This window comes from Saccopteryx leptura, chromosome 10 (genome assembly GCF_036850995.1).
Source record: "Saccopteryx leptura isolate mSacLep1 chromosome 10, mSacLep1_pri_phased_curated, whole genome shotgun sequence".
Classification (NCBI taxonomy): domain Eukaryota; kingdom Metazoa; phylum Chordata; class Mammalia; order Chiroptera; family Emballonuridae; genus Saccopteryx; species Saccopteryx leptura.
This window is the reverse complement of record NC_089512.1, coordinates 47,363,481-47,376,439: the sequence shown is the minus strand read 5'-3', so window position 1 is coordinate 47,376,439 and position 12,959 is coordinate 47,363,481. Positions and strand designations below refer to the sequence as shown.

Here is a 12,959-nt window from a genome sequence, read left to right as displayed (position 1 = left end):
TAATCAGCCCCCATATTCCTACCACACCACTCCACTGGCTCCTAATGAAGCTGACCGTCATGGACGTGTCCATCCCGGCTCCCCATCGAGGGAGCTCGCCCTCCCATCTGCCACACTCTCTTTGCATCTAAGGCCAAAAGTCACACCTCCTTGGGGAAGCCACCCTCAGGGAGGTCACACCATGCCTCAGACAACTGAAAGTAGAGGACATGGCCACCTTCCTCACTCTCCTCCTTGGAAAAGCTACACCCCCACATCCTTTCTCTGAGGTCCACAAGAAAACAGGGAAATGACCCAAGACTCAGGCCTTAGCACCCGCTTTCCCAGGGACACCACCCGGCCTTGCCCAAGACCATCGCCTCCTCCCAGTCCTTGAGGGATCCAAGATGTTCAGACCCTGCTGCCTACCCCCAACCAGAGGTATGGCACCTCTACAGCTAACTGGCACTCAGTTAAATGGCAAATTCAGAACTTCCCGCAGGTCTGGGGAGGGGGCTGCCTCTTCTGCTCGATTACCATAGTCTTCTATGACAGGCCCTCTCAGTGCTCACACCCCAACTCCTGGCCCACAGAGCTACAGCCAAAGAAATAGCTCCAGACTGGTGAGCTCCTCTGCATGTCAGAACCTAGCACAAAGGTTCCCTCCCCAAAGAAGTTCTCCCGTCCCATCTAGCCTTTTAGTGAGCACCTACTATATGCCAAGTATGAAGTCAGTGTCTTACAGGTATAATTTCAGAGCCCCACCCCAGCCTTTGAAATAGCCCCCATTTTACAGATGGGAGAAAAGACACAGAGGTTTGGTGGCTTGCCCAGCACCACACAGCCACAACTCAGAACTCAGGTCTTGGCTCATGATTGGGAGGGCAGAACTATGTCCAACCGAATTCTTTCCCAGTGCCTAGTATAGACTCAGGCATACAACAGGTTTTTAATAAATGCTGACTTAACTGTGTTGAGGCTGAGTCCCTGTTGTCCCACCACCCCTCTAGGTTACAGTGCAGGAGGCAGGCTGCCAGCTCAAGTGCTTCCTGCTGACATGTATTGAGTCCCTACTATGTACACAGCCCTGGCTGGGGGCTGAGAACGTGAACCCCAAACAAGAGCAGGAGTCCTGGCTGGCCCAGGCTGGATATCCCAGCAACCGGTGCAAAGGCTCAGGGCCTCCCTTTGGTTTAGCCACGCAGCTTCCACTGGCCTCTCCCCGTGCTGGAAACCCACGTTACCACCTCACTGCTCTGAGTTAAGCATTGCTCCCGCTGGATTCCCCTTCCTCAGAGCTCTTCTGAGGCTCAGGCAAGAGGGATTGAGACTGAAAGATTCTAGGTGTGGGCCATGGCATGGTACCGGCTGTGGGCAGACAAGGCTTCATGGATTCCCGGCAAGGTCCTCTGAGCCCCCAGTGCTGAGAGGCTGGGGCTGCTTCCTGGATGCATGTTAAGAGTGGGGCCCCAGTGACCTCCTTCTGTGAGGAGCCAGGGCCCCTGGGTCATACTGACTTCCTCAGTTGTGCCACCTAGGAAATGAGTAAAAACATCCCTTTCCTAGAGAGATGAGCTGCAGGCAGAAACTCAGGACCTCACCCTTGCAGCCCTGGTACAAGACAGGGCCCAGCAGTCAGGACTGACGGGAGATGAGCTATGGTCTTAGGACCCTGGGACCCTCACCCCACTCCAGCCATTCCATCTTGGCTGACATCACCACCCCAGCCAAAGTCTCAGGAATCCCATTTAGTCATCTCTGGCACAAGGCTTGGGATGGTCTTCCAGGCTCTTTGAGCAAAGGTGAGAAGCCACCCTGCAAATGAACATATGCTAGAAACAACTGGCAGCAAGGTATGTGCCATTTCCATCTGTACTTTTCTCCTGCTCCCCACGTTCCTACCACACCCGGCCCGGTGTGATTAAGTCCAGCCATTCCACAGCACCGGGGAGTGCCTGGCCCACAGCCAGTGCAGAATCAGCCTGCGAAGCCCAAGGGGACCAGCATGAGCAAAGAACTGGGAGCATGTGGTTCCTGAGGCAGTGTGCCCTCTGGACCCAGGTCCCCAGTGCCAATGGGGAGATCAAGGCAGGAGCCTTTCAGCTCAGCTCAGCTCCTCATTTGGAAAAACGGGGAGAACATGGGCTTAGAAAGAGGGGTTTGGATTTAAGGTCCAAGTCAGGTATTCCCTGACCCCTTAGGGTTGCTGAAAATGTTGAAGGTGGATTGAAAACCTAGCCAGTACTGGCACGATGTGTGGAAAGGGACCCCCTACTAGGGATGGGAGTACAAACTGGCTCAGGATTTCTGGAAGGCAGCTGAGATAAAGGGTAAAAAATATGGCCATACTTTCACCCCAAAGTGCCATTTCTAAGAGTCGGTCTGCAGGGAATAATCAAGGATGCACACAGGGCCCTGGTCAGATAGGCACGCGAAAAAGAGATGCAAAGTGACCAGCCTGTCCAAACACAGGGGATTGGCTAAACATGCTATGTGACAAGCACAGCTGTGAAATCTGGTGCCAAAGAAGAATATTTAATGATGTGGAAATGTTCTCAACATGTTAAATGACAAAAAAGGTAATGAAACAGTGGAGGCTGAGAGCATCCCCAGGCCTGGCTTACCGTGGGATTTGGTGAGGCCTCACACCGAGACTGGTTGGAGACACAGGCGTGCTGCTGGGTGCACCAGAAACAGGGCCACTGTGCTGACAGGCAGCTGGTGCAGCTGGAAGACAAGGGGGCCCCTCAGATACTCAGCTCTCACTTTGCCCTTATCCCCTCCAAATGCAACTCAGAAGGCAGATCCCAGCACAAGGCAAGAAGGTCTTTCTCATCATCAGAGCTGCCAGAAAGGGTTGTGCACTGCGTAGGGTAGTGAGTTTTCCGCTGCAAGAGATATGCAAGGAGGAAGTAGGCAAGCAGGATCTTCAGGAGACTAAATTAAGTATAAAAAAGGCACTTCTCTCTACCCCTACCCACCTAGGTACTCACAGAGGCCAGGCACTTGGGTGATAAGAGTTTGTTGCCTGAATAAGCGAGTTGGCAAGTGAACTACTGAGAATCCTACCTCTAGGGCACTATCATTTTTCTTCCAAAGGTCTCCACAAGAGCAAAACCTCCTCCCATCACCGGAAGTTAGCCCCCAACCCACTCACGCTGTGTGGGGGTACACTTGTCCAATGCGACTGCAGTCGTAGATGATGAAATTGGCACTGACGATATTCCGCCTGTTGACGCTCACAGACATCTCCACCGTCACATGGTCTGGAGTGATTAGGAGAGCCAGGGAGGGAAGAACAAGGAGGCAGGGGGTCTCCACTGACCTCAGAGGCTGTGATATCAGGACCCCCATGCCTGAGATCCATCATTACACCCCTTCGGGGCTGAGCATCTGAGGGCCCCCAAACGGCTGCCCCACATCCCAGTGAATAGAGAACATACCTTGGTGGGACGGGAAGGGTGGGAACTGGTCCTTGGGTAAGAGATTGCAGTAGGCGATCTGATGGCCAAAGGCAGGGCCCGGTACTCGGGCCACAGTACGAATATTGTTCCCATAGTCACAGGCCATCTCCATGCCACTGAGGCTGGGCAGGCTGCCAGAGATCTGAAGGATCATGCCCTGGAAGCGAGGGACTTAGCTGAGGTCAGGTCCTCCCCTCACAGCCCCACCCCCAGCCTAGTAACCCTGGGAAAACTGGTGGTGATGGCAGAGGGTGGCTAGGACTCTAGGTTACAGCCTATATGTGGCCCTGCCCCCGCAGGCTTCAGTTTCCACATCTGCAAAATGAAACAGATTTTATAGTAGCCAAGGAGGCCCTGCATGATCTGGCCCATGACTTCTCTGACCCTACCCCCTAATTCTCAAATCTGCCAATCTTGTTCTCACCTCAGGGCCTTTGCACTGGCAGTTCCATCTGCCCAGAATACTCTTCCCATATACTCAGCTTGGCTCACCTGTGTCATATCTCTGCTCAAATGTCACCTTTGCCGTGAAGCCCCCATCCTGACCTGGTCTAAAATGTCAACACCCCCTGACTCCAGCTCCACCCTTCCCTCTGTTCTGCTTTCGTTTTCTCTATAGCACTTATCATCACCTTGATATTTTATCCTGCTTATTCTCTCTCATGAACATGTCAGCCCCTCAAGGGCCAGGGATTTGTCTGTCTAGAACTGCTCTTGGCACATAGTAGGTGCTCAGTAATATCCTAAATGAATAAATGGATGGCCTGACCTGTGATGGCACAGTGGATAAAGTGTTGACCTGGAATGCTGAGGTCACTAGTTCAAAACCAGGACTTGCCGGGTCAAGGCACGTACAAGAAACAACTATGAGTTAACGCTTCCTGCTCCTCCCCCCACTGCCTTTCTTTCTCTTTCTCTCTCTCTCGCCTCTCTTTAACATCAATAAACAAAATCTTAACAAACAAACAAAGAATAAATGGATGAACCTATGCCTGGTCTGCTTGACAAGGCAAGGCATGTGAAGAACTATGTGACATGTAATAACGGAGGGCGTTGCAGAGGGGCCCCAGGCCCCAGCAGAACCACCCACAGGTGACAAATGAGGACACTCTGCCTCAGAGCAGTCTCTGAGCGCAGGGCTGGGTGGGCTTCAGGCCTGTCTGTCTCTCTTCCCAGCCCTTTGCCAGGGTCTGGAAGCACGCCTGCCCCAACGCTGCCTGCTATGGGTAGGGAGGGCGCTGAGGAAGCTCTAGGCCCTCTGGGCACAGGCAAAGGGAGAGACACTTGACCCTGTGCTACAGATTCATCTGTTTCTGAGAACAAGAAACAGCAGCCTGGCACTGGGTGGTCCCTCCATACCTCCCTTGTTCTGGGGCCAGGAAAAGGCAAAAAGGTGAAAGTGGGGGACTCATTCTCCTCCCATCCTACAACTTGCCCCTTCTTCTTGGGACTCTGGAGCCTGCCCATCTGAGTTCGAATCCCAGCTCTGCTACTCACTCCCTGGCTGTACAATCTTGAGCAAGTCACTTTACCTCTCTGTGCCTCAGTTTCCTCATCTGTAAAATGGGGATGTTAAGAGCATCCACTTTATAGAGTTGTGTGAAGTCTAACAGAGGTGAACATCATACATACAGCGCGTCCTGGCACTTCGTCAGTGCTCAGGAAAGCCCAGTCATTCTCCCTGCATCATTGTTTGTCTCCAGGTCCCTGGGGCACTATGGGCAGGAGTCCCCACCTCTCAGGGCTGGGGTGCCAGGTGAAGAGCAGCTCCCTACCCTAAGTCCCCCCAAAGAGGGTTCTGCCCTCCCCCCCAAACTCACTGGGTACTCCTGGTGCACATCAATCTCAGCAGGCAGGACTGTCATGGTGGGACAGCGGCCGGGGCCCTCGCTGGCGCTGGTCCAGAAATGCTGCTGGCTGGAGTTGGCGCAGTCCTGCTGCAGGGTGCACCTGGAGTAAAAGGACACACGTCAGGACCCAGGTGAGCTTCTCCCCTGCTGTAGCCTCTCGGGGCCCGGGCCAGGCCCGGCCCCTGCCCTGGGCCTTACCGTGTCTCCAGGGCACACCAGCCGCAGTAGGCATCAGCCGCACCCACGCAGTCCCTGCAGGTGGTGTGCACGGCACACGCAGCAACTCTCACCCTAACCATCTGGAGGCAGAGGCAGGGGCCCACTCAGTGGGGCAGCCAGCCCCTCCCTAGGGACTCAGCCTGGTGAGGGCCACGAAAGGCTGGGGAACTGCGGTTCAACAATGTAACAAGCAAAATATGGGAACAAGGCTTCCCTGCAGAGGTGATGTCTGCACTGGGAGGTGAAGGGTGAGCAGGCAAAGGAGGTGGGGAAGGAGGGTGCTCTTGGTGGGAGGAACAACATGTACAACGGCCAGGCAAGCAAGATAGCTCAGCTCATCCTGGGACCTCGTCAGGCCGGGGCACTGGCCTTACCTGGTGGGAGGTCATCAGATAAAGGTAACCGGGGTCTGCTGGATCGAACTGCATGACGTGGTGCACAGGCTCTCCATAGGCCACTGTCACTAGCCGCCTGCTGACCACCTGCATGCTCTCATTCAGGTTGATCTGGGGGGGGCAGGGTGATGGTGTGCTGAGAAGGTGCCCACGGCAGAGGAGGCCAAACACAAGGGAGCTGCCACCCAGAGGAGGGGATCTGACCCAGGCTTGAGGGCTCCACCTCCCCATCCTCTAGGGCCCTAGAGGGGAAATCACAGACATGGAAGGGCAATGGTCCAGCCTCTGCGCTTTTGCCTCTGCTGTGCCCCTACTAGGAACTCCCTCTCTGCCCCTCCCCAGCACATCCCCCCTGAGATGTCACACGGGCTTTACAGTTTATAAACATTCTCTGGGAGGCTGTCTGGCATCATGCCTAAGAGCAGGAACTTGGGTTTGAATTCTGACTTTGACATTTACAAGCTGTACAAATGGACAAGTTGTCCAAGGTACTCCCCCCTCTGAGCCTCCAGGAAAGCTGCCTACATGCCCTCCAGAAACCAAACTGAAACCACTCTCTCCCCAGGATCACAGGCTCTGTCCTAGGCCCTGAGACACCCCCAGTCCCAGGTGGCCTCTTGGTAGGGTCTGTCCCAGGCAGCTTGGCCCAGGTTCAGTATGCTGTCCCCAGCCCCACCTCCATGCATCCAGCGGACACTCAATTCATTTCTACTCCTTCAAATGTTTCCTGAGCCTCAGTTTCCTGAGCTAAAGGGACTAATGGCAGTACTCACCCTGCAGGACTGTGGGGAGTACTGAATGAGAAGATGCATGCAAGGTGCTAATGGGCCCACATTGCTCATTCCTCCCCCATTACACCCATTTCAAAGGTGACGACACTAAGGCCCAGAGAGGCCAAGGGACTTGGCAAGAGTCATAAAATAAAGATGTCTCAAGGTCACAATATAAGCTTCAGCCTGTCTGGTTCCAGAGTCGAAGGCTAGGGTTAGGGTATGGGGTCCAATATCCAGGCAGGAGGACAAACAGGACTAGCTGCGGCCTGGAAGCTTCCCTGGCTAGGGTCCTCCCTAGGTCCTTCAGGGTCCCATCAAACTGCCCTTTTTCGACTGGCCTCACATATTCCCAGCATGCTGCCTTGTCAAAGCCCACAAAGGCCCTGTGCTGGAACCAGTGGTCAATACCTTCCTGGGACTTCCTACTGCCCAGCCCTCCTCTGTGGGCTTTCAAACCTTTAGTGGTTCCTTCCTGATTATGTAATAAACTTGCGCTATTCAAGGCCCTGATGATCTGACCCCAACTTACTCTGCCAGCCTCATCTCCACCTACTCAACCCATTGCACAAAACAGGGAAACTTCTAGGCCTTTGCCCCAGGTGTGCCCCCTCCTGGAATATCTCTCCCCATCCTACTCATGTGCAAATGAAGCCCAGCTCTGCTCTCGCAATGTCTCCTCCAGAAATGCTGCCTACATGCCCTCCAGAAACCAAACTGAAACCACTCTCTCCCCAGGATCAAAGGCTCTGTCCTAGCCCGTGAGACACCCCCAGTCCCAGGTGGCCCCCCTGGCCAGCTTGGCCCAGGTTCAGTATGCTGTCCCCAGCCCCACCTCCATGCATCCAGCGGACACTCAATTCATTTCTACTCCTTCAAGTGTTTCCTGACCACCTGGGCTGGGCATTATGATCTAAGTCCTCAGCTAGCAGGAGATAGAGTCTGCACAGGACAGGATGGCAGGTGAAGAGGCTGGGTTGAGGAGTAGTATCTGCTCTGGGTCAGCAGGACCTGAATTCAACCCCCTCTCTTGCTGTGTGACTTTGGGGCAACTGTTTTCCTTCTCAGAACTTCACTGCCCCCATCTGTGAAATGGGAATCATGACTTTGACTTGCTTGCACAGGTGTCAAAATTAAATGAGGTAATGCCCATGATATGCCTTGTGAGGCTGGGTAGACAGTGGATACCTAATAACTGCAGCTTCACAAGAAGAAAATGGAATGAGAGCGCCCACGTGCCAGGTTGTGGCCTTCGCCCTGTCAAAGTCACACAACAGTCTCAAGAGGCAGGGCTTATAGTCCTTCAAGACAGGGAAACTGAGGCCCGCAAAGAGAAAGTATGTGCGCAGGGTCAGACAGCCTGACAGTGGCAGAGCCCGGAGAACTGAACTCAGCTCCATCTTCCTCAAAGCCCCAACCCCAGAGCCCCAGAAAGAAGGGCCGACCAGCAGCAACTGGTTCCCTCTGTATGACAGGGCCCCTGCTGTCATGAGCAGGAAGGGAAGAAACAGATGTGAAAATGCTCTGTAAACTGTAAAGTGCTAGGGTAGACAAATCAGAGAAAATGAAGCCTAATGTTGGACCTCAGCCTCCCCGCTCCCCACCCCGAGCTTCTTCCCCCAGCCCTACCTTGAGCAGACGCCCACTGACTGTGCCCAGGAAGACCACCGTGTAGTTGCTGATACTGGCCACGGCCACAGAGGAGAGGCCCGGGGCTCGGAACACGGGCATGGCCTTCAGGGGCTGCAGGATGGATAGCGGGTGCTGTAGGTGGGCCGCTCCACAGTCCAGCTGCTCCGGCTGCAGCTGGAAGAGAAAGAGAACACTGACCTTGGCTCCGGAACCTTCTCCAGCTCCCCACCTGCACTGTGCGTGTCTCAGGGCTCAGCATCAGAGCCGTAAAGTTGTGCTTCTGCTTTAGAGACCCAGCTCTGGGCTAAGAGCCAAACACAAGCAGGGTCCCATCCCCAACCCCAGCTGATTTCTGACCTTGGCTTTAGTCAAAAAATTGCCCCAAGATGACATTTCAGGCACGCAGGAACCGTACAGGAGGAGTTATGGATGGAGGGTAAGAAGGGCTGGCAAGGGGACAAGGTCAGGTATGCAGGGGCCAGGGAGGTTGGGACAGGGTGAGGCCTACACAGCCTCACACCCTTGGAACTGCTCCTCCTTTCCGGTCACAGACTGGCAGAACGTGAGACCCATACTTACCTGCTGACATCTAAGAGGCATCCCTCCTGCCTCAGCTATGTCTCCACAGCAACCATGGGATTCCCTCCACCCAGGCCTCCAGCTCTGACCCCAGCTCTGACCCCAGTACCACCCCTAAATTCCCAGCAGCTCATCAGACTCCAGGTTGAGTCCTCTCCAAACTGAGGCCCTTCGCTCCCCTCAAGCACACATCCCCTCATCTACCCACATTACAGATGGACAAAGCGAGGCCAGGTGTGTGCAAACGCACAGTCCCACCATTCATATCAGCCCAATGCTACCTTAGGTAGAAAATTAGCCCCACCTCACAGGAGCATGATGGCTGTGGCTGGTGATCCCAGTCCCTGGCCATTCCCTGCACGTGCTCCCACCTTTCCCACCATTCTCCAGGTCTTGTGGTCCTTTCAAAGTTTTGCCAAAAATACAAAACAGACCTCCAGGAAGCAACTTTGAAAAGATAATTGTGCAAATCTACAAGGATGAGACACAGCATAGTTCAGAAGAGCAGATGGAGACACACTTCCTATCTGACAGGATTGGGCACATCAACTACATAAATTTCGGCACATCAACCAGAAAAGCCACTCCACCCCTAGGGCCACCTCAAATCTGTGCCGATTACAACAGAAACACATCTGGCTGAGAAAAGTCACAGGACATCATACATCATTTACCATTTTGGTAAAACAGATACATAAATAACAAAGTAAAAGTCATGGCAGTAAACATAATAATAGGCCAGGTTTACCAGGAACAGAGAGTGGACCTGGCATGGCCATCAACTTTCCTGAATCCTGGAAGCCCTATGACCATGTCACAGATGGGGAAATGAGGCTCAGAGGGAAAGGGGCCTGCTCGAGACCACCATCTGCAATGCCATGCCTCTAGGACTGAAGCTGGCAGCAGACTTAAGACCACACTGGCCCCCAGATGCCAGGATGTGGGCATCAAGGCTCTGAACAGGGACCTAGAAGGTCACCAGAATATAGCACTGAAAGTGGCTTTCAGGTGCAGCTTTAGTGAGGCTTTTTCCCCCTTTCTTATCTGTGCTTTCTGCAAACCTAAGCCATTGACTATGTGCCTGTGTGGTGTTTGCACAAAAGCTCAGCTAGTTTTCAAAAGAAAACAATAAATATTAGGTCCTTCTGTCCTTGAGCAAATAAACATAGCTGTAGCCTGATGGGCTTCCAGGAGGAGGCCATTTCCCAACACAACCCTAACTGGTCGAGCCCCAATCCTAGAGGTGGGGTGGGGCTGGGGGTGCCCTGAGCAAGAACCCATGAGTGGGGTAGTCATCCATGGGATGGCTGGAGGTGACCTGAGCAAAGTCATTTCTCTGAGTCTTAGTATACTCAGTTATAAAATGGGTGCATCTATAGCATCTCACTCAAGGGGGCTGGGATGAGATAATTCATTGGAAAGCACTCATACAGGGTATGGCCTATGCTCAATGCTCCAGAGGGCTAGCTGATACTATTCTGTTTCCGATACAATTGTCACTAAAATTATTACTATACTGTGGAAACTGGGGCAAATCATAACTACCTCAAAAGCTTCTGCACCTGTCTCTGACCACCCTGAGGTGGCTCTCCTCTCACCTAGGAGGCTCTCCCATACCCCCTCTTCTCTGGGGTTACCCTTGTCCCCCACATTTCCCCCTGAACACAGCTGCCAAGTGAGCCCTTTAAAATGCAAAGCAGGTCTCCCCAGTTTAAAACCCACCAATCGTGACACACAGACTCAACCATGAATCCTGAGTCCTCCCACCAGGCCACCGGGATCTTCAAGCTGATCCCACACCCTCCTCCCCTCCCTCCTCCACTCCAGCCACAGTGGCTTGATTTCTCAAACATCCCAAGCTGGGTCCTGACTCAGCTCTTTGCCCTTGCTGTTCCCTCTGCCTGAAGTGCCATTCCTCATATTGTCATATACAGTCGACCCTGGAACAACACAAGGATTAGGGGCACTGACACCCTGTGCAGTTGAAAATCCATGTACAATTTTTGACTCCCCAGTCCTAAGTGTCAGAGGGAGATTGGTTCCAGGACCCCCTGAAGATACCAAAATCCAAGGATGCTCCAGTTCCTCATATAAAATGGCATATGCAGTCTGCCCTCCACATCTACAGACTCCCAACTGCAAACCATGGCTGGTTGAATCCATGGCTGTGAAACCTGAGGACACAGAGAGTCAACTGTGTATTTTTAAGAATTTGCATATAAGTAAGCCCAGGTGGTTCAAACCCATGTTGATCAAGGGTCAACTGTAATTTGCTCCCTCTTGTCCTTTAGCGGCAGGCCTGCCCTGCCCAGTTTCATCCTGTGTGTGTGCCCGAGCTGAGGGCAGCCCTGGAGAGTGGGCACTGCACCCTCGCCCCAGCTGCCTCTCCCAGGCCCAGGCCACCGTCAGCAATCCTGCAGCTGCAGAGGGGAGTGAGCCGGGCTCTGTCTGCTCTCAGGCCCCAGGTTCGGCTGTGAGGGACACGCTTCCTTAGGGGTTATATAACTTTTCTTCACTGAATATGGATTACTCCTATCGTTAAACAATAAGTTGTTTTAAAATTAAAACTGTCAATCTTTGCCCAGAGGACATGACTTTACTCCCTGAGCTCTGAGAGGTCCTGATGTCACCTTTCGGGTTCTCTGCCCTGGGCCCTGCAATGGGGGGTGGGGGGCAGCACCCAGCCGGGATGGAGGTCCTGGGAAAAGCCTGACGGGCACCCAGCCCCGGTGATTTGTGGGCCAAGCAGCAGAGAGGGTGAGGGGAACAGGCTGGGAAGTCGGCTCTCGCCTGCCTGCCCTGACGTTCACAAGCCATTAATTCTGCGCTGAAGGAATTTTCTAAAAAGCCTTTCCTCCAACTTTTTTTTCTCATCCTAAAAATAAAATTAAAAAAAAATTTTTTTTAAAGGAGAAGTAACCCATCAGCTGCTTGGAATGATCTGTGCTCTGAGGGGGAAGCTGACTCCCGACCGACCGCGGGGAAATCACAAGGCTGGGCGGGAAATGCCTCCCTGCTGGGGGAGGGGGCTGCAGGACTGAAAAATAGGGACAGCAGGCTTGGGGACCAGGCAGCCAGCCCTAGTGTGGCCTCAGCCGAACTTGGTCTCCTGAGGCCGTCAGCTCCACAGGCTCAAAATATCACCCTGACCAAATGACACTGCTGGAAATTCCTCCATTAGCACCGGCCTTCCTTCAAGTCTCACTCAGCCCAGGTCTCTCAGAAACAGTCCCCTGGGAGTAGGGAGAGCTGGGCTGTCCCAGCAGCTCCCTCCCGTCCACAGGGTCACTTTCCCTACAGTGAAACTGGTTAGTCCTGTCTTCCCCGACTAAGACTGTCCTCTGGCTCGCTGCTGTCCTCAGGATCACGCCTGGCATTTAGGCCTTTTGTGATCCAGCTCCTGCCAACGGTCAAGCCTCCATCTCTCCTTTCCTCTGCCCCACCCGCTGCTCCAACCACACCAATCTCTGCAGTTCCTCAAATGTGGCCACATTTTCCTGCCAGGGCTCCTAACCTTCATAATGTTACTTCCTCAGCAGCCAGTGCCTTCCCCACACCTCTGAGCCACTCATACTTCCCCCTGGCCCCCCAGGCCCCTTGCCTTAACCATGCTGTTCCCTTTACCAGGTATGCCCATGCAGTAAGTTTTTAGCCAGCCTTCAAATTGTGGCTCAAAAAAAATCTCCCTTCCTCTGTGAGGGCCCTGTGCCGGGCACCACCTTCGTTTATCATGGCAGCATACGCACGAGTCTCTCCAGGGCAGGGACTGAGCTCTGAGGTGAGCGTTTACTGAAGAAAGAAAACTAATTTTGACTAAAGTGTGAACAACTGTACTCAGCTCATTCCTTTCCAACCAGAGAGACTGAGAATAACACTGCCATGCTGAGTGCTGGAGAACTAAGGGAAAACTACGGGTCAACTGTCTGCCTGCTCAGCATGCGCACCACCAGGAGCAGGTGTTCAGGCCCAGACAATACCTGGATGCTAGTTTCAGTCCCTCTAAGAACTTCAGCTTACCCCTCTCTAAGATGTGATGAGCAAGTCTCTGGTCTCCATTCCTTTCTGAGAGCA

The 12,959-nt window shown here is 53.4% G+C and overlaps 1 protein-coding gene across 1 annotated transcript in view; it reads right to left on the bottom strand.

Moving 5' to 3' along the window:
* The window catches only part of PLXND1 (plexin D1), a 51,595-nt gene that overhangs the window by 26,557 nt on the left and 12,079 nt on the right, over positions 1 to 12,959 (bottom strand). The window contains exons 2-8 of the mRNA XM_066350483.1: positions 8,307 to 8,483; positions 5,887 to 6,018; positions 5,492 to 5,592; positions 5,264 to 5,393; positions 3,423 to 3,600; positions 3,137 to 3,245; positions 2,604 to 2,706 (exon numbers count right to left, since the gene is read on the bottom strand). Of these exons, the coding sequence (XP_066206580.1) occupies positions 2,604 to 2,706; positions 3,137 to 3,245; positions 3,423 to 3,600; positions 5,264 to 5,393; positions 5,492 to 5,592; positions 5,887 to 6,018; positions 8,307 to 8,483 (930 nt within the window). The remainder of the gene's footprint in view (positions 1 to 2,603; positions 2,707 to 3,136; positions 3,246 to 3,422; positions 3,601 to 5,263; positions 5,394 to 5,491; positions 5,593 to 5,886; positions 6,019 to 8,306; positions 8,484 to 12,959) is intronic.